Source organism: Balaenoptera acutorostrata, chromosome 11 (assembly GCF_949987535.1).
Source record: "Balaenoptera acutorostrata chromosome 11, mBalAcu1.1, whole genome shotgun sequence".
Classification (NCBI taxonomy): Eukaryota; Metazoa; Chordata; class Mammalia; order Artiodactyla; family Balaenopteridae; genus Balaenoptera; species Balaenoptera acutorostrata.
In genome coordinates this window covers 101,440,018-101,462,337 of record NC_080074.1, presented here as the reverse complement: position 1 = coordinate 101,462,337, position 22,320 = coordinate 101,440,018, and the positions used below count along the sequence as shown (strand labels likewise).

Below are 22,320 nucleotides of genomic sequence, written 5' to 3'. Positions count from 1 at the left end.
CAAGGGTCTGCCGCTGCCACGTTACGGGACTCACAGAAAGCCCCTCTTACCTCCATGTCGCTGCGGAGCTCAACCGAGAGGCCGTTATGTTTCACCTCAATGGACTTCATGCAGGCCTGCCTTGCCCCGGTGCTGCAGGCACCGTTATGCAGCAGCACGTCAAGGCCCTGCTCCTTGTTGTGAAATAGGACATATGAGCAGTTGCCAGTCAGCTTGAAGTTCTGTCCATCAAAGGTCACGATGTGCCGAGTGGAGCTGCCAGTACAGACACCTGGACGGAGAGAGCAAAGGATGGCTATGACCCGTCCAGACTTCCTCTCCTATCTCCTCTGCTCTCTTTGGACTGATAGGGAGACTTGCGAGTACATCCTTCCATAGACTTCTGACATTGAAAACCATGTTAATGCTTCACATACAGAAAACAAACAAAGAGAATCAGCTAGGATGGCAGTAAGGAAAATTCAAAATGGAATACAAACAGATACAATTAAAAGAATAATGTAAGTAATGAATAACGTAAGTACACAGAAGGGAGGGGGGAAACCAGCCTAAATAACTTCGGGGAAAAATTTACTATATACCCAAAGGCTACAGACAAAAAGAATTGTGCACAAATGTGTACTCTAGTTGGTAGATTTGTCTTTCATAAAGGTATTGGTTAGCAGTTCTGAAACTACTGTACGTGTATTCTGTGTAGGGTCTACAGAGGAATGATGGCCCAGGGTTGTTTTAAAAGTGATCCTAAGAGAACTTCTGCTACACAGTAAGGAGGACGTCAAAAGAGAGAGAGAAAGAGAGCCTATGAGGGGTTGGATGCAAAAACAAACAAATAAATAAACAAAAATAACGAAACAAAACAAAAAACCCAGAAGGATGGCAGGGTGAAGCAGCAGACAGCGAAAGAATATAGAATATGCAACTGATATCAAAGGACCACTCCTGAGAGCTGGTAGAAGAAGCAGCTGCCTTCAACACCTGCCCGGCCAGTAAGTGCAGGGCCTCTCACAGAAGCACCAGTCATAGAAGAACTTTGAGAAGCCACTTCCAGCTCCTCCCTCTCCAGGCTCCAAGCTGGAGGGAGACTGACTACACCCCTTTCCCAGAGGCCAGGAGCCCACACAGGGACTAGGGAGGTGTTTCAACTCTAACTCAAGTTCAAAGTCTTGATTATTACCCGAGAGTGGGCATCTAATGACCAAATTGAGACTGTGTTTTACGACTTAAAGCAACCACAGAACTCTTTATAAACAAACAGAAACGATATGAGGTCTGGTAGAGTTCTCATCCAGGCAAAAAGGAAATTTATCCCACTCAATAAATTCTAAAGGGAGAGTGAGATACAAGATACAGTTTTGATTTCAGCCCACAAGTTGTGTCTGTTCATCATAATCATCTTGATCCATCCACTGCTGAGCAGGGATTGCCATAAGCAAACATTTCTCCCAACCATGAGACAGAGGGCTAGCCCACCCCACGGATGAATGCTCCCCACAGGTCTGCATGTGATGGAGTTGACTACGTCCTCCTCTTAAACCAGGCCACCGTGATGGTACACCCTGCATCCAACGCTCAAACACCTACAGGTATGATGCGGGAGCTTCCTGGGGGCTTCTCTCTCACTGCTGTACCTGCACTGCCTAGACCCCCTAAGGGTGACTCGTCAACAGCCAAGCTGAGCTCTGACCTCAGAAAATCAATTCTTCCTTCTGGTTATGCATTATCTGGGAAAGTGCCCTCCAAAAGGCACAGGAAGGGAACAGGGAGCCCTGGGACTGAATGGAAACACGTCCCAAGGTCGCAAGAGGGAGGGAACGTGGGTGGAGGGGGAAACGGGCTTCTGGTCTACCTCTCTGCGCAGCCAAGTGAAAAGCACTGCCCCTTGAACACCGTCCAAGCTGGAGAAGCAGAGGACTCACAGGGGCAGGTCCAGCGGCAGCCACAGGCCTCTTCCACCCTGATCGGGGGCTGGCTGTTGGGGCAGGAAGGCCGCAGCTGCTGGTCACAGTTGACCCGGTGACTATTCAGCAGGGTCTGGCCATCTGGCAGGCAGGTCACTGTGTGGCACCGATCCGGCAAGGTCCAGATGTCCCCGGGCTGCAGAGAAAGAACCAGGTTCAGGCAGGGAATGGAATGAGGCACTTCAACATCCACCAGGCAACTGACCCCCTTGGAAAACATAGAGACTAGGCCTTGGGGCTAAATGGCAAGGAGACAGGATATAGAACATAGGATTTACAGGTGGATCCACCCCAACCACAACCAAAATTAAAAAAAAAAAAAAAGGCTATAATGGTAAGAGGGAGAATTGGACCCAGACCAAAGGAGGAAGAGTTCACCAGGGGAACGAGGGCCCCAAATATACATTCCTGATCTTTCCTTCAAAGTCAATGGAAATGAACGTACCCTCCTCTCATTCCCGTCCTCATCCATGCAAACACTGACGAACCCTGAAACAGACACAAGCAAGATCTCTGTTCCCACCCACCATCCAGAAATTCCGAGCCATTCACTCGGCTACCTGGCTGGTCCTTGAAGCTGGATTAACTCTGAAAAGAACGTGAGTGGGTTTAGCAGTGAGGATGCAGGTACAGGAGATTAGGAGGATGTCATCCCGTGGTTCTTTGTGGTTAGTAGTCATTACAGTGACACAACAGTGATAATATGGCAACAACCACAATCAATATCTCCTTGTCCTCTTTTGTATATAGATCAGTGCCTAGTGAGAGGAGGAAAAATGCAGCAAGAGACTGAAAACAAAAGAGATCAAGATTCCTACCCGGAGAGCTATCATCTAGCAAGAAAGGGCAATAACTCTGTAGTAGGTTTAGACTCACAGCTAATTACATTAGGAAAATATATAAAACCAGGTTTTAAAAAAAGCATGTATGGTAAAAATAAAAAGTTTCTAACCTTAAGTCAACTTCAACTATGGTAGTTTGATGTTATATTCTATGTTATTGTATTTCTTTTTTTTTAATCTTTTCAGTTTCGTATTTTATTGAAGTATAGTTGATTTACAATATTGTGTTAGTTTCAGGTGTACAGCAAAGGGACTGTTATATTTTTTTCAGATTATATTCCATTATAGATTATTACAAGATATTGGATGTAATTCCTCGTGCTATACGGTAAATCCCTGTTGCTTTTCTAAAGCCCTTTATACCCATGCTGACGGTGAGTGCAGGGCACGGGGAAGAGGTCCATGATCTAAGGATGTTGGAGTTCCCTGCCTCTGTCTTCCATTTCTTTGTCCAAGAGCCCTGTGCTCAAGTTAGCATGGACAGTAAGGATGGACGGAGGTCTACACACAGAGAACTTTCTGGTAACCCCTTGGAGGTTTGTCTTACGACCTTCCACGAGTAGAAACTTACAGGCCCCGGCCTATAAAACAAACTTACTTCAAGGCCAAATCTTGTATATGAGAACCTCTGAGTCTCTAGATGTGTTTGGTTGCTTTTGTTTCTGTTTTGAGGGGAATAAGAAAAACATCCCAAGACTCACCAGAGCACAGCTTGTGGAGGAAGGAATTGCCCAGGGCGACCATGGTGGGGAGGTCTTCGATCCGCTGGAGCTGCACCATGTTGGAGCTGGCCCCTGGGCCCGCCAAGATCCTCAGCTGGGCCAAGTCATACCCATCTCCAATTCCAATGGGGAACACCGCCACTCCTAGGGTTACAGAGGAGCAAGAGAGGGTCTGTGTCAACCTTTGGTCAGGTGGGCTCAAAATGCGCTGGCCTGAAGCTACACCCAGCGTGTGCATAGAGCCTCATGTTTTCCAAACTGGCCACTCACACCGACGCTGTGAGGAGGGCATTCAGTCAATCAACAAACGTTAGTGAGCTCCTGCTCTGTGTCAGGTACTATTCTAAGCAGTGAGGATACTGTAAACCAAGCAGATCAAGTCCTGACCTCATGGAGCTTACACTGGGGAGAGACAGACAACTCCCCCACAAGTAAGTAAATATCTAGTATTTCAGACCTGGATAAGTGCTTAGGAAGAAACAAAATGGGGTAAGGAGGATAAGAGTTACAAGGGTAGGGGTGAGGGTTATTGTTTCATACAGGATGGTTGGAGATGTGTGCAGTGAGAAGATGACGGACGGAAGGAGCCAAGAGGACATCCCGAGCACAGAGACAGTGAGTGCAAAGGCCCTGGGGCAGAAAATTGACTGCATAGTCCAGGGAGGCCGGAGCAGAGAAAGCGGGAGAGGGACACAGATCATGCAGAGCTTCAGAGGCCACGGGAAAGACTTAACATGTTCTCTGAATGAAATGGGAGCCAGCCGAGACTTGAGAGCAGAGGAGTGACATGGGTGAGCTGACTTCAAAGTTTAAAGGGTCACTACAGCTGCTCTGCTGATTATGAACTTCATGGGGCAAGGATGGAAGCTGGTAGAAAGCTGTTCCAGGTAGAAAGCTATTACAATAATCCAGGTGAGAGATGATGGGGGCTTGAACTAGGAGACAGTGGTGGAGGTGGTATGCAGGTGATATGGCGTGGTGGGATTCTCAGTGTATTTTGAAGACGGAACTATAGTTTGTTGATGGATTGGATGGAAGTATGAGAGAAAAAGAGGAATTAAGGACCCTGAGGCTTTTGATCTGAGCAACTGGAAGGATGGAACTGCCATTTTTCTAAGATGGGATAGACTGTAAGAAGAGGAGATTTGGATATGAAAGTCAGTAATTCAGTTTATGCTGAGTTGCCTCTTAGAACATCTAGATGGAGATGTTCTAATTGCTAATCCACACTGGAGATAGGAATTCTTAAGTCAATCGTGCATAAATGTATCTAGACGAATGACACAGAATGAGACCACCCAGGAGGTGAGTGTACGAAGAGAAGAGAAAATGTCAGTCACAGGGCTTAGCCCGGGGTACGTGCATCTACAGGAGAGAAACAGGCTTTGAATGGTCCAGTGATATGCCCTGGATCACGTCTGTTTCCTCCAGACCACAGCTGCTTCCTTTCTCGATGAAAGTCTTTCTTTGGATTCTTGATACTAAAGGAGAAAAGTCTCCATCGTAAAATTACCCCAATTAGTTCTCCAGAAAGTTCTAGGTATTGGCAGTTTGCTTAAGATTAGAGCTGATTTTCTGCTAGCAGCTTTTCAGCTTTTCTAAGCTGGTGGTATCACCCCAACATACATCCTTTCCCTTTCAGGGTCCTTTTCCCTAAAATAATAGGTTTCATCAAAAGGTCACATTCATTCATTTAACAAACGTTAAATGGCCACCTATTTTGTGCATCATGCATAGACGATACAAAAATAAGCAAGATTTCGCCCATGCCTTCACAGAATCCCTAGTTTGTGCAAGAAACAGATACATAACATAAAAACAATGTGGTTTGCACATTTTGAGTAGTTCCAATGGTACAGAAAAGGGAGTGAACAACTCCCGGGAAGACATCAGAGGAAAGACAGAGCAGGGTTTTGAAAGGTGAGCCACTCTCCGGGTGGCTCACAGCACAAGCTCTCATGAGGCACCGAGGCTCGGGCACACCTGCATCCATCCCCTTCCTAAAGCAGCAGCCTTGGTCTCCTGTCCGTCCTGCACCCCCAAGCCCCTTAGGCTGGCACTGGACAGGGGCTCAGAATACAGGAAGGTCTCCGATGGCTCTCAAAGCCCCAAAATGAATCATTCTAGCCTCAGAGTGGAGAGGCTAAGGACACCACAGGCGCGGGGGTATGACCCAGCCCTGAACACAGAGGGAATATTTGGAGAAGTTAAAAGTTACAGTCAAGGGCTTCTCTGGTGGTGCAGTGGTTAAGAATCCGCCTGCCAATGCAGGGGACACTGGTTCGATCCCTGGTCCGGGAAGATCCCTCATGCCGCAGAGCAACTAAGCCCGTGCGCCACAACTACTGAGCCCGCGCTCTAGAGCCCACGAGCCACAACTACTGAGCCTGCGTGTCACAACTACTGAAGCCCGCGCGCCTAGAGCCCATGCTCTGCAACAAGAGAAGCCACCGCAGTGAGAAGCCCGAGCACCGCAACAAAGAGTAGCCCCCGCTCGCCGCAACTAGAGAAAGCCCATGCACAGCAACAAAGACACAACACAGCCATACATAAATAAGTAAATAAATAAAATACATTTATAAAAAAAAAGTTACAGTTGAAAGCATGCAGACAAATGAAGGATAAACACACATTTATTACTGCTTGGTTTCCAAATAACACAGGGATTGGGCAATTTCCCGCTGTTTGAAACCAGGCCACATGTGGGTATCAAGTATTCAAAATCAGCCAGGACGTCGGAAAGTAACCGCCGCCCACTCTGAACCCGCTAGCAGTTTGCGGGCGCAGGGCTGCGCCCCGACACTTACGGTTGGATCTGGCAGCAGTGGCGGCCGCGGCCACTGAGTCCGTGGAAGTGCCCATGACCAGGATGACCACCGCCTTCGAGGCTTCGGGCCTGGCACCGTGGACTTGGGATGTGACGTAGCGCACCGCAAAGCCCAACGCGTCCCCTGGAATAGAGAACGGGCCGCATGGTCAGTCCTGATGTGGGGAAGGTGCGTCTGAGGCCGGCTGAGCATCCTGTCTCCAGGGGGAGCCTTAGGTCATCGAAACGGAGTAACTCAGAGACTCAGAGAGTCTCACACACAAGTGAGGTCGGGAAGAGCATCTTGGCCCTTTGGTTTACAGGAAAGAAAACTAAGGCCAAGGAGCAAAGTGGCCAGCCGGAGTTACTCGGTCACTTATGCGAAGAACTGGGACGAGACGCGGCCCCTGCACCCCAGCCCGCGAGCGCGTTACCGATTTGGCTGGGGCCTCCCTCCTGCTGCATGAGGTCCACGAGGCTCAGTAAGTGGGTCTTCTCCAGGGGCACGGCCCACGGCACGTCGATGGTGGTGATGCTTCCGTACTGGAGCACCGACACCTGGGTGAGCTGCGGGCCTGACGGGAGAGCAAGCACGGAAGTCACGCTCTGGGTCAGGAGGAGCCCCTGAAAGGGCCCCTCCGGGCGCCTCACTCACCTATATTGGCTTTTGAGATGAAAGCCTTGGCAAAATTCTTCATTTCGTCAAAGTAAGAAGCTGGAAAGCTGGAGGAGCCGTCCAGGAGGAGGACCACATCCAGGGGCTGGCTGCAGTCTGCAAAGAGGGCAGAGGGGAGCAACCAGGGGTAGGGGGGACCGGCACCAGGCCCCTGCAGCAGACACGCACTCAACGGGTGTGCAGGGCGCTGCCGACCACGCGGCACCACAAAGGGGAGGCGTGTCCCCCAGTTCTGCACCTCGGCAGCTAGCGCCAGGCAGCAGGGAAGGGGGCCGTGAGTCCCCGGGGTTTGGAGGCACTGGGGAGACTCCAACTCCCCCCAAAGGCAGCTTAAATGCTACAGATGGAAGCAAGAGGCATCCTCTCCCTCCATTTCGGGGGCTGCAACTCTTCTAGAACTGAGTGAAATACTGGAGCAGAAAACAGGCAGATGACAAAAGGAAACAGGGCAGCACATCCCTGGAAGGTGGGCTTGTGTGTCCTCAGGTCTCACGGGGCACGCAAGGAGCTAGGAGGTGATCCGATTAAAAATGCCTGAAGTGGGCTTCCCTGGTGGCGCAGTGGTTGAGAATCTGCCTGCCAGTGCAGGGGACACGGGTTCGAGCCCTGGTCTGGGAAGATCCCACATGCCGCGGAGCAACTAGGCCCATGAGCCACAATTACTGAGCATGCGCGTCTGGAGCCTGTGCTCCGCAACAAGAGAGGCCGCGATGGTGAGAGGCCCGCGCACCGCGATGAAGAGTGTCCCCCGCTTGCCGCAACTAGAGAAAGCCCTCGCACAGAAACGAAGACCCAACACAGCCAAAAATAAATAAATAAAATTAAAAAAAAAAAATGCCTAAAGCTCATGTTAATGTTTGGGAACAGGGTCACGATCGCAGTGAGGAAACAAACTCTGGCCCAAACACTGTGCTGAGATTTGATGATGCTATTACTGAAATAGCATGAGAATTTAGATAAATCTGTGGCTCTGATTAAAACAAAAACAAAGAAACAAAGGCACAGATAACAAGTGTGGGGATCAAGAGGCGGTAAAAGAAGGCTAGTGATTCTGGGGTGGTCCCAACCACACCAAATAAAGATGTTGAAGAGCTAGGAATTGATGTCTCGTTAGTATCAGTTAAGAAGGTAATAATAACAGCAGTGGAGTTAAGTCATTTTTGAGCACTTGCTGAGTACTGGGTACTGCTGTAAACATTTTACAAGTACTGTTATTACCACCATTTTACAGATGAGGAGACTGATGGACACAGAGGTACTTGCCCAAAATTACCCCAAAATTATTACCAAAATAATTGCCAAAAATTACCCAGCTAGTAGGTGCCAGAGGTGAGATTCAAACTAAGGCAGCCCGGCTCCAGAATCTACTGGACTTCCTGGCCTTGCCCCGAAGAATGTCAGGTGCTGAGAAAAAATTTATCCACCCAGTGTGGTAAAAAAGCTGATAGTCACCAAATTTAACAGGTTACCTCCAAGGCAGGGAGAGGAATTGGGTGGGGATGAGGCTATATGGTAAAGTAGGACTTGTATTTTTTTTTTACTCCATATCCTGGTTTTGCTTAAATTTTAATAATAAGCTTGCATTACCTTTGAATTTTCAAACTCAGACAATAAGAAAAGATCCTTCCCCCCAAAAAAGATCACAGGTGCTCTTCCCTGCCCGGGAGGTGAGGAAATGCAGACACTCAGAAGGCAGGGATCTGACCGAAGGCACAGAGCAGGGAAGCCAGATCTGAACCTGAGAATCGCGTCTCCAGCAAGGCTGCCCCCAGTGCCCCCAAGTCCTCGCCCCCATGCGAGGCGCCCGCCTACCTGGGATGGGGGCGAGGGTGGGGAGAGGCAGCCCCTCTCTGGAGCAGCACCTCTGCAGCACCAGATCAGGAGCCTCTCGGGGGAGCATCTCGAAGTCCTTGATGAAGATGGGGGCCTGGGGCCAGCCGATCTTCTCCAGCTCCTGCACGTCCACGCGCGGTCCCACTCCGATGGGCACCACCTGGATGTCTCCGGGCATCCGCCTGATCTCATCTGAGGCCGGGCTCCCCGTGACCATGTAGACCAGGTTGGGCGCCTGCTCCCGGTCCCCCTGGCTGGCCGAGAAGCTGTGCTCCGACAGGTACTGCAGGGCCAGCCCGGTGTTGGTCCGGTTGCCACCCCGGTAGCGGATCTCCCGCAGCCGCTGCAGGACGTCCTCCTTGGACTGCCCCTCTCTGAAGGAGTGCTCCACGGTCACCACGTATGAGTACTGCAGCACCGTGACGTGGACACTGTCCCGGCCCACGTCCATCTGCCGGATCACCTCCTCCAAGAACTCTGTGCTCCTGTTGAAGTTGGCCTCGCCCACGTTGTCCGACCCTTCCAGGAGGAATGCCACATCCAGGACCACGGAGGTCCTCCTGGGCGCCAGCGTCGACGTCCCCGGGAGCTCCGGCGCCACGGTGACCTGGGCCGTGAGCGGGCGCTGCGTGAGGGCCGGCGCTTCGGGGGCGAGGTCGCAGAGGTAGCTGATGATCTCGTCCCTCCGCTGCTCCAGCTCCTCCACACTGCTGAGCACAAAGGCTTTGTTCTCGGGGGCCTGCTTCTCGATGAGGCGGATCTGCCTGAGGCTGGCGTGGGGCCCGATGCCCACGGGGACCATGACGACCTTCTTCTTCTTCAGGCCCTGGACGTAGCGGATCAAGTTCCGGGCCAGCCTGGGGGGCTCCTGGCTGGCCGTGAGCAGCAGGGCCACGCGGGAGGCCTCAGGCCGGTCAACCTTGCTGAAAATCTGGAAGAGCGTGTACTTCAAGACCTCGCTGGTGGAGGCCACCTCACTGCCCGCGTACTTCACCTGCCCGGCGATGCGCCGCAGCTCCGACGGCCGCTTCCGGTCCTGCAGTGCGATGTAGGCGTGGGAGCCGTCGTGGTACTCCACCACGGCCACGCGGATGCGCTTCTGGGAGATATGCAGACGCTCCATCACGCCCACCACGAACGCCTTCAGCGTCTCGAAGTCGGCCTCAGACAGCTTGGAGGAGCCGTCCAGCAGGAAGACCAGGTCCAGAAGTTTGCTGCAGAAGAAGTCGTGCAGGGGCGGCTCCGGCGTGTCCTCCACGTACGGGGTGGTGGTGAAGCCGACCGGGCCTTCTGTGGGGGGCACCGCCAGGCCTCCCGGTTCCCTGCAGGCTTCACAGGTGAGGCTGACACCATCACAGTGACTGCAAGAGGGGAGAGACCGAAATGGTTCAGGAAGAACCTCTGGGCACTTCCCAGCCCACTGAACCCGAGCCCCCAAGGAACGCTCCCCACTTGAGAGAGACACCATGTTTAACATAGCCCCCAAGCAGCCCCCCTACACACACACACACACACACACACACACACACACTTCCCTTGAGTTTTGATCCCCTTGAAAGCCAAAGCTTTCACCCACCCTAGGACCTGAAAAAGAATCTTTCTTCTTTCTTAGCAATCCACACAGCCATTCAAAGTTGGTTTATTTTCAACCTATGTCTCTAGCAACATAAATATTTAATTATAGTCCAAGCCTTCTCCCAAATATCTCCAAAGACAAATACTGCTCTAAAATGTTGATGCTGACCAGGCCTCATAAATGTTCTATCAAAGATAAATGCTTTTCAGTATTTATTACAACAGAATTTAAGCTGCATGAATTCTGTACTATGTTAACGTGTTGGGCCTTAAGGAAGAGAGGAAAACTGGAGTAAAATCATTTCAGAGAGATGAATAAAGATTCAAAATCCCAGCTTTATCTGGCAGAATAAAGTATTGGGAGTGGTATACGGGGGTCTCCAAGATGTTAGACGGAGAAAGACAGTGACTCACTCATTCTTTCTTGCCATGGACCCACCGTTTACACCCATCATGTGCCAGGGTCTAGCTATGCTCCACACCCAGCCCCAAGCCCCCCACACAAATTCTCACCCCACCAGGCCAAATTTCCAATCCCCTGGTCACTTCTCTCTTTCACCAGTGTCCTGGAAAGTGACAGGCTCTGCCAGACCACAGGAGAAATCAAGCTGCCTGTGGCGGAGACCCACACAGGCTAGAACCTTCTCCTTCAAGCCCGGTGGGAGCCCGGGGGCAGTGACCCGTGACTCCCAGTTACAAGAGCCGCATCCTGGGACCTTGGCCATGGCCCGAGGTGTCTGTGCCCCACTGCAGAGTCAGGCGCTCCACCTCTCTTCCTCCTCTGCATCCCCACCTCCAGTAAAAAAGAAATCTGACTTCCATAGATGCCTGTCCCCGGACTAGATGCCACCTCCAAGGATAAGAAGAGACCACGTCCTTCCTTCAGCAAGAAGAGGTAAAAAAAAACCTAAATCTCTTGAGAGATATTTCCTGGAAAAGAAATATAGCCTGTCCTCAAAGACACAGAAGCAAAGTAAGTAAGAACAGGACATTCTTCCCCAAACCGACACTTCTGAGCAGGCCCCCCAGGTTAGACAGTAAGACCCATCACTTCGGACAACCAGGGGGACTGTTTTACCAAATCTGGCAGTGCTCAGGGTCCCCGGGGTTCAAGGTGATTTTCTTCCCGGGGGCTAAGCGCCGGCCGGCCACCTCGCACACAGGGCAGTCTTCAGGGTTGACGCAGGTCTGCAAAAGCTCATCCAAGATTTTCCCTGCATGAGAAGCCTCTCGTTAGGAGCCAAAGTTCCCACTTTTCCCACAAGGAAGACTCTCCTTGCGCTAAAAGGCCTGTCCCAGCTCTGCCTGCCTCCCCCAAGGGTCCCCTTACCGCTTAGGGAGCTTCTTTCTTTCTGAAAAATTAGGAGGGGGTTGTTCCTTCCCCCACCTCGCCTCCTCCAAACCCCAGGACAAAGCAAATCTTATCTCCAAGGGTCTTTCTGCTCCTCCACTGAAGAAGATATCTGATAACTCTAGATCTGTGCTATCCAGTACTGTAGCCAGTAACCACGTGTGGCTGGTTACACTTAAATCTAAATTAAGTAACGTTCAATAAAACTGAACATTCAATTCCTCAAACACACGAGCCACATTTGAATAGAACTTTCCCAGCACTGCAGAAAGTTCTGCCAGAAAGTGCTGCTCTAGATGATACGCCCATAGACAGACCCCAGAAGCATGGCATGGGAGCTCAGCTTGACAAAAACCACAGCTGGCCTGGCTTTGGTGGAAGGACGTGGAAACAGGACCTAGGGTAGTGGGGCCTGGGACAGGGCGCCGCCAGGCGAGGCCGAGGAGAAGCAGGGCAGGGGGTCAGCTTTTCTGAGGACCATCCCAGCCCTCCACCCCTTCCCCGCGGGGGCCAGGGCCTCACCCGGAGGGCAGTGTGCGTGGCAGCCCTCCACACACTGCACGGGGCAGGCCAGCGGCTCAGGGTGCTGGCACGTGACGGGACACGCAGGCGCACAGCTGTTGTAGCGCCACTCACACTGGTCCCCGTTCTCCCGCAGGTTCCGCTCCTCGCAGTTCTGGGCTGTGCAGACCCCCAAACAGGCAGGACCGTTATTAAAGCACCGGGCAACCCTGGGCAACCCTGGACAGACGGCGGGAGACCCAGACAGATGGCTCCGAGGAGGGGATGATGGTACTGGGGAACTACGGAGTCACCCACGCGAGAGGTGTCTAGGCTTTGAGAGCCTCTGAGCCAGGAACCTAGTGGTTCTGACTCCATTTTCCTTATAAAAATGATCAGCCACTTACATGCAGGAAGGAAGACGCAGCATAAATGTCTGAGCTGCTTGACCACGATGGCAAATGTGATCGTGTCTAATCACAGACACTCTGACCACCTTCTTCTCTTCGTCACTGCTCCCTCTTCTCCATTTCCCTGAATTTCTCCCCATTACTGTCTTCAATCTCTCTCCCCATTACTCTCGTCTTCAATCCCATGCCTCCTCATGCCCATGCACGTCCTAACCCCCTTCAGCCTCGGCCATCACCCCCGCATGGGTCTCTGTCTTCTGCCCCACCAAGGTGTCCTTCCTCACCCCCCGAGGTCCCAAGGTCTAGATGCGTGAGGGGGGAGGGGCATGTCTGGGACCACGAGGGGCAGCAGGACTCACGGCACGACGCGGCCGTCCTCCAGGCCACCACCTCGCCGTGCCGGGCACACACGTGGGCGTAGGCGGCGACGATGTCGCAGAAGCAGGCACAGTCCCCGATGGATTCGCAGGAGCAGGTGTCGTAGATGCAAGCATCCAGGTACGGCTCGGGGTCCACCTGCAAGGGAGACACAGGTGGCCTGGGCTGCACTTGGGGACTCTGGCTCTTGGTCTGGGCGTGAATGTTCCAGTGGTCAGAGGAGGGGCAGGGGCTCCGGGCAGAAGGAAAGATGTGAGGCAATGGTCCCAAGGAGGGAATGGGTAAAAAGGCAGAAATCCTACGTTCTTATGTGGAGTCCAGCAAGAAAAGGGGAAAAAAGCAACCCTGCCAGCCTCTCCTAGCAGAGATGTGTCTGAGAATTTTTCAGAAGAACATTCCTTTCTGTCCGTCTGTCCGCGTACCTGCTCAGCCATCCATCCATCGCCATAAGCCACTCCCACCCTCTTGGGTGTCTGCGTGTTTTACACAAACACCACACACACACACACACACACACACTCTTTCCTGGCCTCCACTCAGCAAAGAGACTGAGGAAACACATCAGGACCACTCACACTGTCTTGCTGAGATGCTACAGGTTAGCGTGCTGGACCGTGGCCGGCCTGGTGCTCCTGAACTCCGACCCTCAATCTCCCCGGAGGGGAAGCCCACCCTCGGTCCATGTTCAATCTCAGGAACCACCTCTCACCTTCGGCTGCCCCAGACGTGCCCCCAACACCCTTGTTCAGGGCAGTTGTGGTGAGAATGAATTCGGACGTTAAGCCGGTCACTGTGCCCAACAGCCCTGGTTTCCCTGACCCTCTCACTGTCTCCGCCCTTCCAGCCCAGGTGCCTCGGGTCTCCACCAAACCAGGGGATCCTAAGCATCCTTCGGGTCCTGAGGGATTAAAAATCACTGGATGGACAGAAAGAGCTGAGACACAGGTGTTCAACCAGTCACCCCCACGAGGGAGGTGTCACGGAGCAGCGTGTGTACCTGGCTGTGTGTGTGCGTGTGTGTATGTACATATATACACACACGTACCCACACATACACAGGTGTGCGTATATACGTTCACACAGAGACAGAGAGAAAATTGCACTGAAACTTGTTCGGGGAATTCCTCATCACCACGTGAGACAAAGACACAAAAAGAACCTGCTGTAGAGCACAGGGAACTGTACTCAATAGTCTGTAATGGCCTATATGGGAATAGAATCTAAAAAAAAAGAGTGGATATATGTATAGGTACAACTGATTCATTTTGCTGTACAGCAGAAACTAACACAACACTGTAAGTCAACTATACTCCAATAAAATTTTTTTAAATAAAATAGATAACCAACAAGGACCTAGTGTATAGCACAGGGAACTCTGCTCAATACTCTGTAATGACCTATATGGGAAAAGAATCTAAAAAAAAAGTGGATATATGTATAGGTATAACTGATTCACTTTGCTGTACAGCAGAAACTAACACAGCATTGTAAATCAACTATACCCCAATAAAAAATTTTTTTAAATAAAATAAAATAGATAACCAACAAGGACCTAGTGTATAGCACAGGGAACTCTGCTCAATACTCTGTAATAACCTAAATGCGAAAAGAATTTGAAAAAGAACAGACACATGTGTATGTATAACTGAATCCCTTTGCTGTACATCTGAAACACAGCATTGTTAATCAACTATATTCCAATATAAAATAAAAATTAAACAACAACAACAAAAGACACAAAAAGAAGCCATAAAATGTGGGCTCAAATTCTGGCTTTAAGACCAGAAAAGAGTTTCCGCGAGACAAGACCTGGGAACGGGGGCAGCGGCGGGGTGCCCGGGGCCAGAGACACGGTGGGGATGGGAGAAGGAAACTCCCGCTCTAATGTTGGAGACAAGATAATCTGTGGGCGACAAACCCTAAGACTGAGGCTGGAAGAGCAGCAGCGTTGGAAGCCCAGAGAACCAGGTACTGCACCGAAGAAAAATGATCTGCCGGGCATTGCTCTCCTCACACACCCTCAATTATTCTTTCTGTGCCCCAGCCTGAAGCCAAGAGAGGGGAGCAGCTGCAGACGATTTCTGAGGCGCCTGGAAGCATCCACAGCTAGAAGTGCCTGCCCCCAGGGGCCCCGCCACCCTCACCAGCCTGTTGCACTCCTGGAAAATGTCGCTGGTCAGGACACTGCAGGAGGAATCCACCATCGTCTGCTTCATGACGTTGTTGTGGCAGGTGGCAGGGGATGGGTCCGGTGGCACCTGGGGAACCGGGCAGGAGTACACAGATGGACCCGGAAGAGTCAACCCGGAAGGGCTCCAAGAGGCCCTCTCCCCGAGCTCTGCCCCCACCACAGGCCATAGCACCCACCGCCCACGGTCCACACCGCAACCCCGACCTACTTTCTGGGTGTCGGCGCACCGCGGGCTCACTTTCCAGGAATTCCCAAAGTCCACGGGGTCTTCCTCCACTTGGAGGCTACTGCTGGTGAGGTCGTTGTTCTGGATGCCGTCAAAATTCCCACACAGGCCACACACCCGCTCCTGGGGGACCAGTTGGGAGCATAAGCTTTGCAAACCTCAGAGCAAACTCGCTGAGTCAGGAAAGCGAGGGTTCCAGGCAGCATGGGAGGCAGGCTCGCCTGAGGAAGAGGAGGATGGGAGGGGACAGGGAGGGAGACGCAGAAGGAGACCAGGGTGATCAGCAAAGTCTTGACCTTGCCAAGGCCTTTTCCCGGCTTCCACACTGACCTCATGTTAAGGTTAAGGAAACCAAGGTCATTCACAAAGAGAGGCGGCCCGCCCATGTCCCTTGGATGGCCAACTCGGCTGCCTGGGCCCTGGCGTCTGCAGTATAAACCATCAGCTTCCCCAGTAAGGGTCTGAGCAGAAGAGGAGCTGGTCCAGCATTACACCAATGAGAGTGTAAGAAGTCTGAGGAGGGAACGTTCTCGTCCTACTTGACCGTGGACAGGTGAGTCCCTTACCTAAACAACTGCAGCCTGTTCAGAGCAGGCTGACCAGCACTCAATGCCACCAGGGCTGACATAATATCTTACTCAATTCCATGTTCACCTATCATGGGCTGCAGGACACAAGTCCTGACCAACTAATGAATGATTGGGTGGAAACCATCACATAAGAACCATGGACAAAACCGGAACTATTTGGCCTGGAAAAGAAAAGATGCCATGCTCTTAGAACAAATTTGGAGCCCTGCCTCGGGACAAAGAGATGTGACTTATTCCATTTTGCTGGGAAACATGGACAAAAGGACAAAGATCTTTACATGGCCCAACAGCCCCCATGGCATGGCCCCTGCCCCGTCCCTGCCCTTGTTAACTACCAGTCACCCCAAGCCCCTCCTCTCCAGCCGCCCTGGCCTCCGTGTCCAAACACAAACGCCGTCCACCTTAGGGCCCTGGCACCTGCTACTCCATCTGCCTGAATTCTTGAGTCAGGATATTTACAGGGCTCCCTCCCTCCCTTCCACAAAGACTCCACTCACACCCTTTGAGACAGGTCTCATCAGACCAACCAATCTAAAACACACAATATCCCCACTAGAATATGATCTCCACCGAGGTTGTTGTAGACAAAACCATGGTGCCCGCAAAGATAGCCACGTTCTCATCCCCAGAAGCGGGAATATGTTACCACACACGGCAAAAGGAACTTTGCAGGTGTGATTGCATTAAGGATCCTGAGATGGGAAGATTGTCCTGGATCATCTAGGTGGGCTCAGTGTAATCACAGGGTCTTATAAGGGGCACAGAAGTCAGAGCGAGAAATGTGATGTGACAGAGAGAAGCAGAGAGAGTGGAAGATGCTATGCTGTTGGCTTTGACGATGGAGGATGGGACCCCAGCCAAGGGATGCGGGCAGCCCCAGAAGCTAGGAAAGGCAAGAAGACAGATTTTTCCCCTAAAGCCACCAGAAGGAATGCAGCCCTGCCGACCAATTTTATACTTTGGACCTCCAGAACCAGAAGATAATCTATTTGTGTTGCTTTTTTAAGCCACTAAGTTTGTCGTAATTTGTTATAGCAGCAATAGGAAACTGATACAAAATTGAGATACATATATATATGACAACTATATATATATATATATATATATATATATATATATATATATATATATATATACACACAGTTATATATAGTTCTTTCCCTGCTGTGTCCACAGTGCCTAGAACAGTTGCTGGGAAGGTCGGTCCTGCCACCAGGGCAGCCAGAGCACTTGTCACATTCATGCCAGTTAGAGAAAGTGAAGTCCCAGCAAACCCTCGGAACCTGGGCAGATACTGCAAGCAGCTTTCCCCAGAGCAGGTGACATGCAGCTTCACCGCAGGCATCGGCCGGTGCTGGCCTGTGGCCCCGTGGGAGGGCGCACCCGGAACGCTCTGCGGAGTTATAATAACATCACGCATGACCGTTTGCCTCTTGAGGTTAAGAAACCTTAAGAATAGCTCTTGCCCAATCTTTTCTTTCCTTCCTCTGTGGATATAAACTGCTTGCCTAGCAAGGCCAGTCAAGGGACTGTTTGCAGGGTCCGGGAGCCCTCCATCCTTCTCAGAGGCAGCCTGTCTCGGGAAACAGCCAAGGCAAACTCTAACACTTGAGTCTTATTTGCATCGGGAGGGAGGCCGGACTAGGTGACCACCTCCCCTCCCCCAAGACGGCAGGCAGGGGCCGCGGGCTGCTGCTCAGGAAGCTGAAGATGCAAACAGACAGGACGAGCAGGAAGCGGAGAAGGGCCACCCACCTGGTAAGTCTGCTTCAGGAACACGGAGATACCCAGGTGGCGGTCCCAGACCACGGAGAGGGCCTTGCCCAGCAGCACGGTGATGTACAGGCCGGACTCCACCACCTCAAAGTCAGTCTCATCCTTCATGGACCTCTTCACGCTCACCTGAGGGAGGACGCAGTGAGACCAGGACAGTGATGGTCAGGTGTAAGGCCCGGCTCCCCCCTGCCCCGCGGCCCTCCAGAGCCGCTGGTCATTTGCCCCGTTCGGCCAGAGCTGCGTCCATCTTGCCTACCTCTCTCCAAGAATCCTAGGATAAAGAGGTGGCAGCAAAATCGTAATTACGAGATTAAAAATACAATGAAACCTACTGGCAGAAGATCACCTACCACGTCATGAAAAAAATTTTTTGGACACTTGATCATTAAATACACGTGGTCCCCTAAAGAGGCTTTTAATGTGGTGATGATTTTAAGCACCTCTAGGCAACCGATTTAAAACGGACCTAGAGACTGTCATACAGAGTGAAGTAAGTCAGAAAGAGAAAAACAAATACCGTATGCTAACGCATGTATATGGAATCTAGAAAAATGGTACTGATGAACCTAGGGGCAGGGCAGGAATAAAGACGCAGACATAGAGAATGGACTTGAGGACACGGGGAGGGGTAAGTGTAAGCTGGGACGAAGTGAGAGAGTGGCATGGACTTATATATACTACCAAATGCAAAAGAGATAGCTAGTGGGAAGCAGCTGCATAGCACAGGGAGATCAGCTTGGTGCTCTGTGACCACCTAGAGGGGTGGGATAAGGAGGGTGGGAAGGAGACGCAAGAGGGAGGAGATATGGGTATGTATGTATACGTATAGCTGATTCACTTTGTGATACAGCAGCAACTAACACACCATTGTAAAGCAATTATACTCCAATAAAGATGTTAAAAAAATAAATTAATAAAATAAAATAAAATCCCTTATTGGCTTATTAAAAAAAAAAAAACCACCCCTTTATTAAAACGAGCACTAGATTCTCCCCTTTCCTCCCGTCTCCCACTCGAGTTGCCGTCAGCAGGAGTCAGAGCTGAACAGGGAGATGGGGAAGCTCGGCCCTGGAAGCAGGAATCCCAGACTTCAGCCCCCAAAGGACCTGAGCCCTTGACTCGGCTGACTCGCTGCCGATGCCGAGCCCCCCGCCCCCCACCCGTTTCACGGTACTTGGCTGACCATCTAACCCATAAGACTGAGGCTGACGCTAAGAACTTGTCACCCCTTTGCCAAGGTCCTCTCCCTGGGGACACACCACAGGCAGAGCCTCCCACTCTATGTCACCACTGTCATCTGTCCTAAGTAGAACTGTCCCTGAAATGGACACGGCTGACCCAAGTCAACAGGTCCTGCTTGCTCCACAGCTATCTTCTCTAAGGGAGGAGAATTCACCTCCCATCCCCTGGTATCAGCGGTGGGTATTTGCCAGTAGGCAGGATGCGGGCTGAGGCCACGGAACAAAATGAAGATACGGGGAAGGGGTGAGCCCAGACCCAGGACTCCCAGGTACCGATGTGGCCAGCCCAGCACAGCTGTGCTCCAGGGACCCCCGCCACTTCAGACACAGGTTCCTGGGTCCCACCCAGACCTGAGCCAGGACCTCAGGGTGGACCCGAAGGTTGGTGTCTTAAACAAGGTCTCCTGGGTGGTTCTCGGGTAGACTTCTGAGAGCCACTCCATGAGCTCTTAGCACACAGGGCCTGAGTCTGTGCACTTTGAGCTCTTTAGAAAAGATTTTATGTGCAAAGAACCGAAAAACATAAAAGAAGGTAAAAATCCCCCCAAACACCATCACCTCCCAAAATATATATTTATATATGCATGTGTATATATATTTGTATGTATAAGTGTGTATATACTTGTATATATATATATGTGTATATATGTATGTATATGTGTGTATATATTTCTGCAAATAATATATGTATACAAGTGGGTATATGTGTGTCTCCATTTGTATATAATATATATGTGGGTATATACTATATATGTGTGTATATGCGTGTATATATTTGTATATATATGTAAATGTGGGATATAATCTGTATATTATGTACACATGTGTATATTTGTATGTATAGTATATGTGCATATATGTGTGTATACATTTGTATATATAATACATATAACTGTGGGTATATATGTGTATATTTGTATGTATAATATATGTGTACGTGTGTACATTCATATATATAATACATAAAACTGTGGGTATATAATACATATGTATTTGTGTGTATACTTGTATGCATAATATACGTGTATATGTGTGTATACATTTGTATATATAACACATATGTGGGATTTAATATATATGTATATGTGTGTATTGTGTATAACATATTTGCATTTATAATGTATGTGTACATATGTGTGCATACATTTGTATACATTATATTTATATATATATGTGGGTATATAATATATATGTATATATGTGTGTATACATTTGTATATATAATATATATATGTGGGCTATAATATATATGTATATGTGTGTGTGATATATTTGCATGTATAATATACATGTATGTGTGTACATTTGTATATATAATATATATAACTGGGTATATAATATACATGTATATGTGTGTATATGTGTGTATGTATAATATACTCGTGTGTGTGTGTATATTTGTATATATAGTGTGTATATAATACATATGTATATATGTGTGTGTATATACGTATTCCTATATGAAAGTCCTCCCGCCCTCCCATCTCCCCGCGCCTCCGGAGGTCAGCCCTGGCTCTCCCGACGCTGGTGCAGATATGGTTACACACCCTTCTCCACATATGTGTCTGCACTTCCTTCCACTAAAATGGATCGTGTCATCTGTCACCATGTGCCACCTGCCCCCCTCACAGGACGAGGCAAGGTCAGAGGATACAGCACTACTGTATCTCTCCACTGGCTGCACGACGTCCCACCCACACACGTTCTGGACGAACACTCAGCATGTGCTCTTCATCAGCCGACGGAGGGGCGTGAGGGTGAAGGGATGAGCCCACACTTACCTCCCCATCAAACAGCTCAATCTCTCCTCCGTCCACTAGGATGGTGACGCGCTTCCTGCATTTCAGGGAGGGGTAGCTGCACCCCTCGTTCCCCACCAGGATCCGGAAGGTCCCAGGGTTACTGTCACAGTAATCCTGGGGAAAGACAGGTGTCAGGATAGAAACACTATCCCTGCTACTCCTCCCCAGATCACAGACTGGCGTCCCATCACCTCAGGCCTTTGAAGGATGTGTTCCAGGAGGTTGCCGTGTCCACGTGTGTGTGTGAGAGAGAGACAGACAGACAGAGACGGAGGACACTCACAGGTGTGTCATCCTCAGCCATCACCTATGAACCAGGTGCCTACAGTCAGGTGGGGGGGTGAGGGGTGGGAGGGAGAGAAGGAGGGACACAGGGAGAAGGAGCGTGGACCCGTCAGCCTACAGCTCCCCTGAGCCTGTTAGTCCAGCCTCAGCCGGGGAACCAGCACAGCCCAGCCACGCGGCACGTGGCAGCCCTAAGTTCCGGTGGAGTCCCTCTGGACTGCTGGCCCAGAACTGTAACCAAAGACTGCCGGACCTGAGCTTCACCCCAGCAGGGAATAGAGCGTGCGGGAGTGCTGGTCCTTGCTGGGGAATCGCATAGGAAAGAAGCAAAAGCGGACACGTTTCCGGCAAACATCTCCCATGGTGGCTATTCCTGTGATGGGATGGGAAAAAATACACCCAACACAGAAAAGCTAGGGGTGGGCCTTGTTTCTGCCACTTACTGGGTAATACTGAGTAAGTCACTTACCTCTGTGACCCTCATACACACACACACACACACACACACACACACACAGAGGCACACGTACAGAGACACACATTCATATACACACAAAGACACATACACACACATACATGCATACCACACACACACATATATAACAGACATGCATGCACACACATAGACACATACACATACACTCACACATACACACATTCCCCACACATGATGCGTCCCTCTGTAAGATGGGATCCGCCAACTTGATGGGATTGGTGGGTTAAACGGGTTCGTCTTGGGTTAACGGGGCTGTTAGGTTAATGAGTTTGTGTTGGGTTAATAGGAATGTTAGGTTCAACGGGTTTGTGTTGGGTTAATGGGACTGTGAAAGTTAAAAGAGGGAACGAAGGTACAAGTGCTTTGTCACCAGCTGAGAGTTTTCTGAAGGAGAAAGAGTTAAGTCCTGATAACACCTCCCAAAGGAGGAAGGGAGGAAAGGGAGGGGGACCCCGGACAAAGTATCAGAGGGGACAACGGCACTGGCGGTGGGGCAGGAAAAGCAGCCCCACGAGGGGCACGACTCGGAGGGGCTCCGACTGGCCCACCTGGCCAGCTTCTCCTAGGCAGGAAGAGCTGGGGCGGTAGGTCTGACCGGCCCCTCTCGTTGCGCTGAAATGTCATGTCTTCTGGGTGCTCAGATCTGAACCTGGCTGGGGAG

At 50.6% G+C, this 22,320-nt stretch overlaps 1 protein-coding gene across 1 annotated transcript in view; it reads right to left on the bottom strand.

Moving 5' to 3' along the window:
- Positions 1–22,320, bottom strand: part of VWF (von Willebrand factor) — a 151,706-nt gene that overhangs the window by 37,081 nt on the left and 92,305 nt on the right. The window contains exons 22-36 of the mRNA XM_028163508.2: positions 20,858–20,992; positions 17,815–17,961; positions 15,452–15,592; positions 15,197–15,310; positions 13,034–13,190; positions 12,286–12,444; positions 11,491–11,626; positions 8,817–10,198; positions 6,984–7,100; positions 6,763–6,903; positions 6,330–6,473; positions 3,502–3,666; positions 2,404–2,447; positions 1,917–2,094; positions 51–271 (exon numbers count right to left, since the gene is read on the bottom strand). Coding sequence (XP_028019309.2) covers positions 51–271; positions 1,917–2,094; positions 2,404–2,447; positions 3,502–3,666; positions 6,330–6,473; positions 6,763–6,903; positions 6,984–7,100; positions 8,817–10,198; positions 11,491–11,626; positions 12,286–12,444; positions 13,034–13,190; positions 15,197–15,310; positions 15,452–15,592; positions 17,815–17,961; positions 20,858–20,992 — 3,381 coding nt within the window. The remainder of the gene's footprint in view (positions 1–50; positions 272–1,916; positions 2,095–2,403; positions 2,448–3,501; positions 3,667–6,329; positions 6,474–6,762; positions 6,904–6,983; positions 7,101–8,816; positions 10,199–11,490; positions 11,627–12,285; positions 12,445–13,033; positions 13,191–15,196; positions 15,311–15,451; positions 15,593–17,814; positions 17,962–20,857; positions 20,993–22,320) is intronic.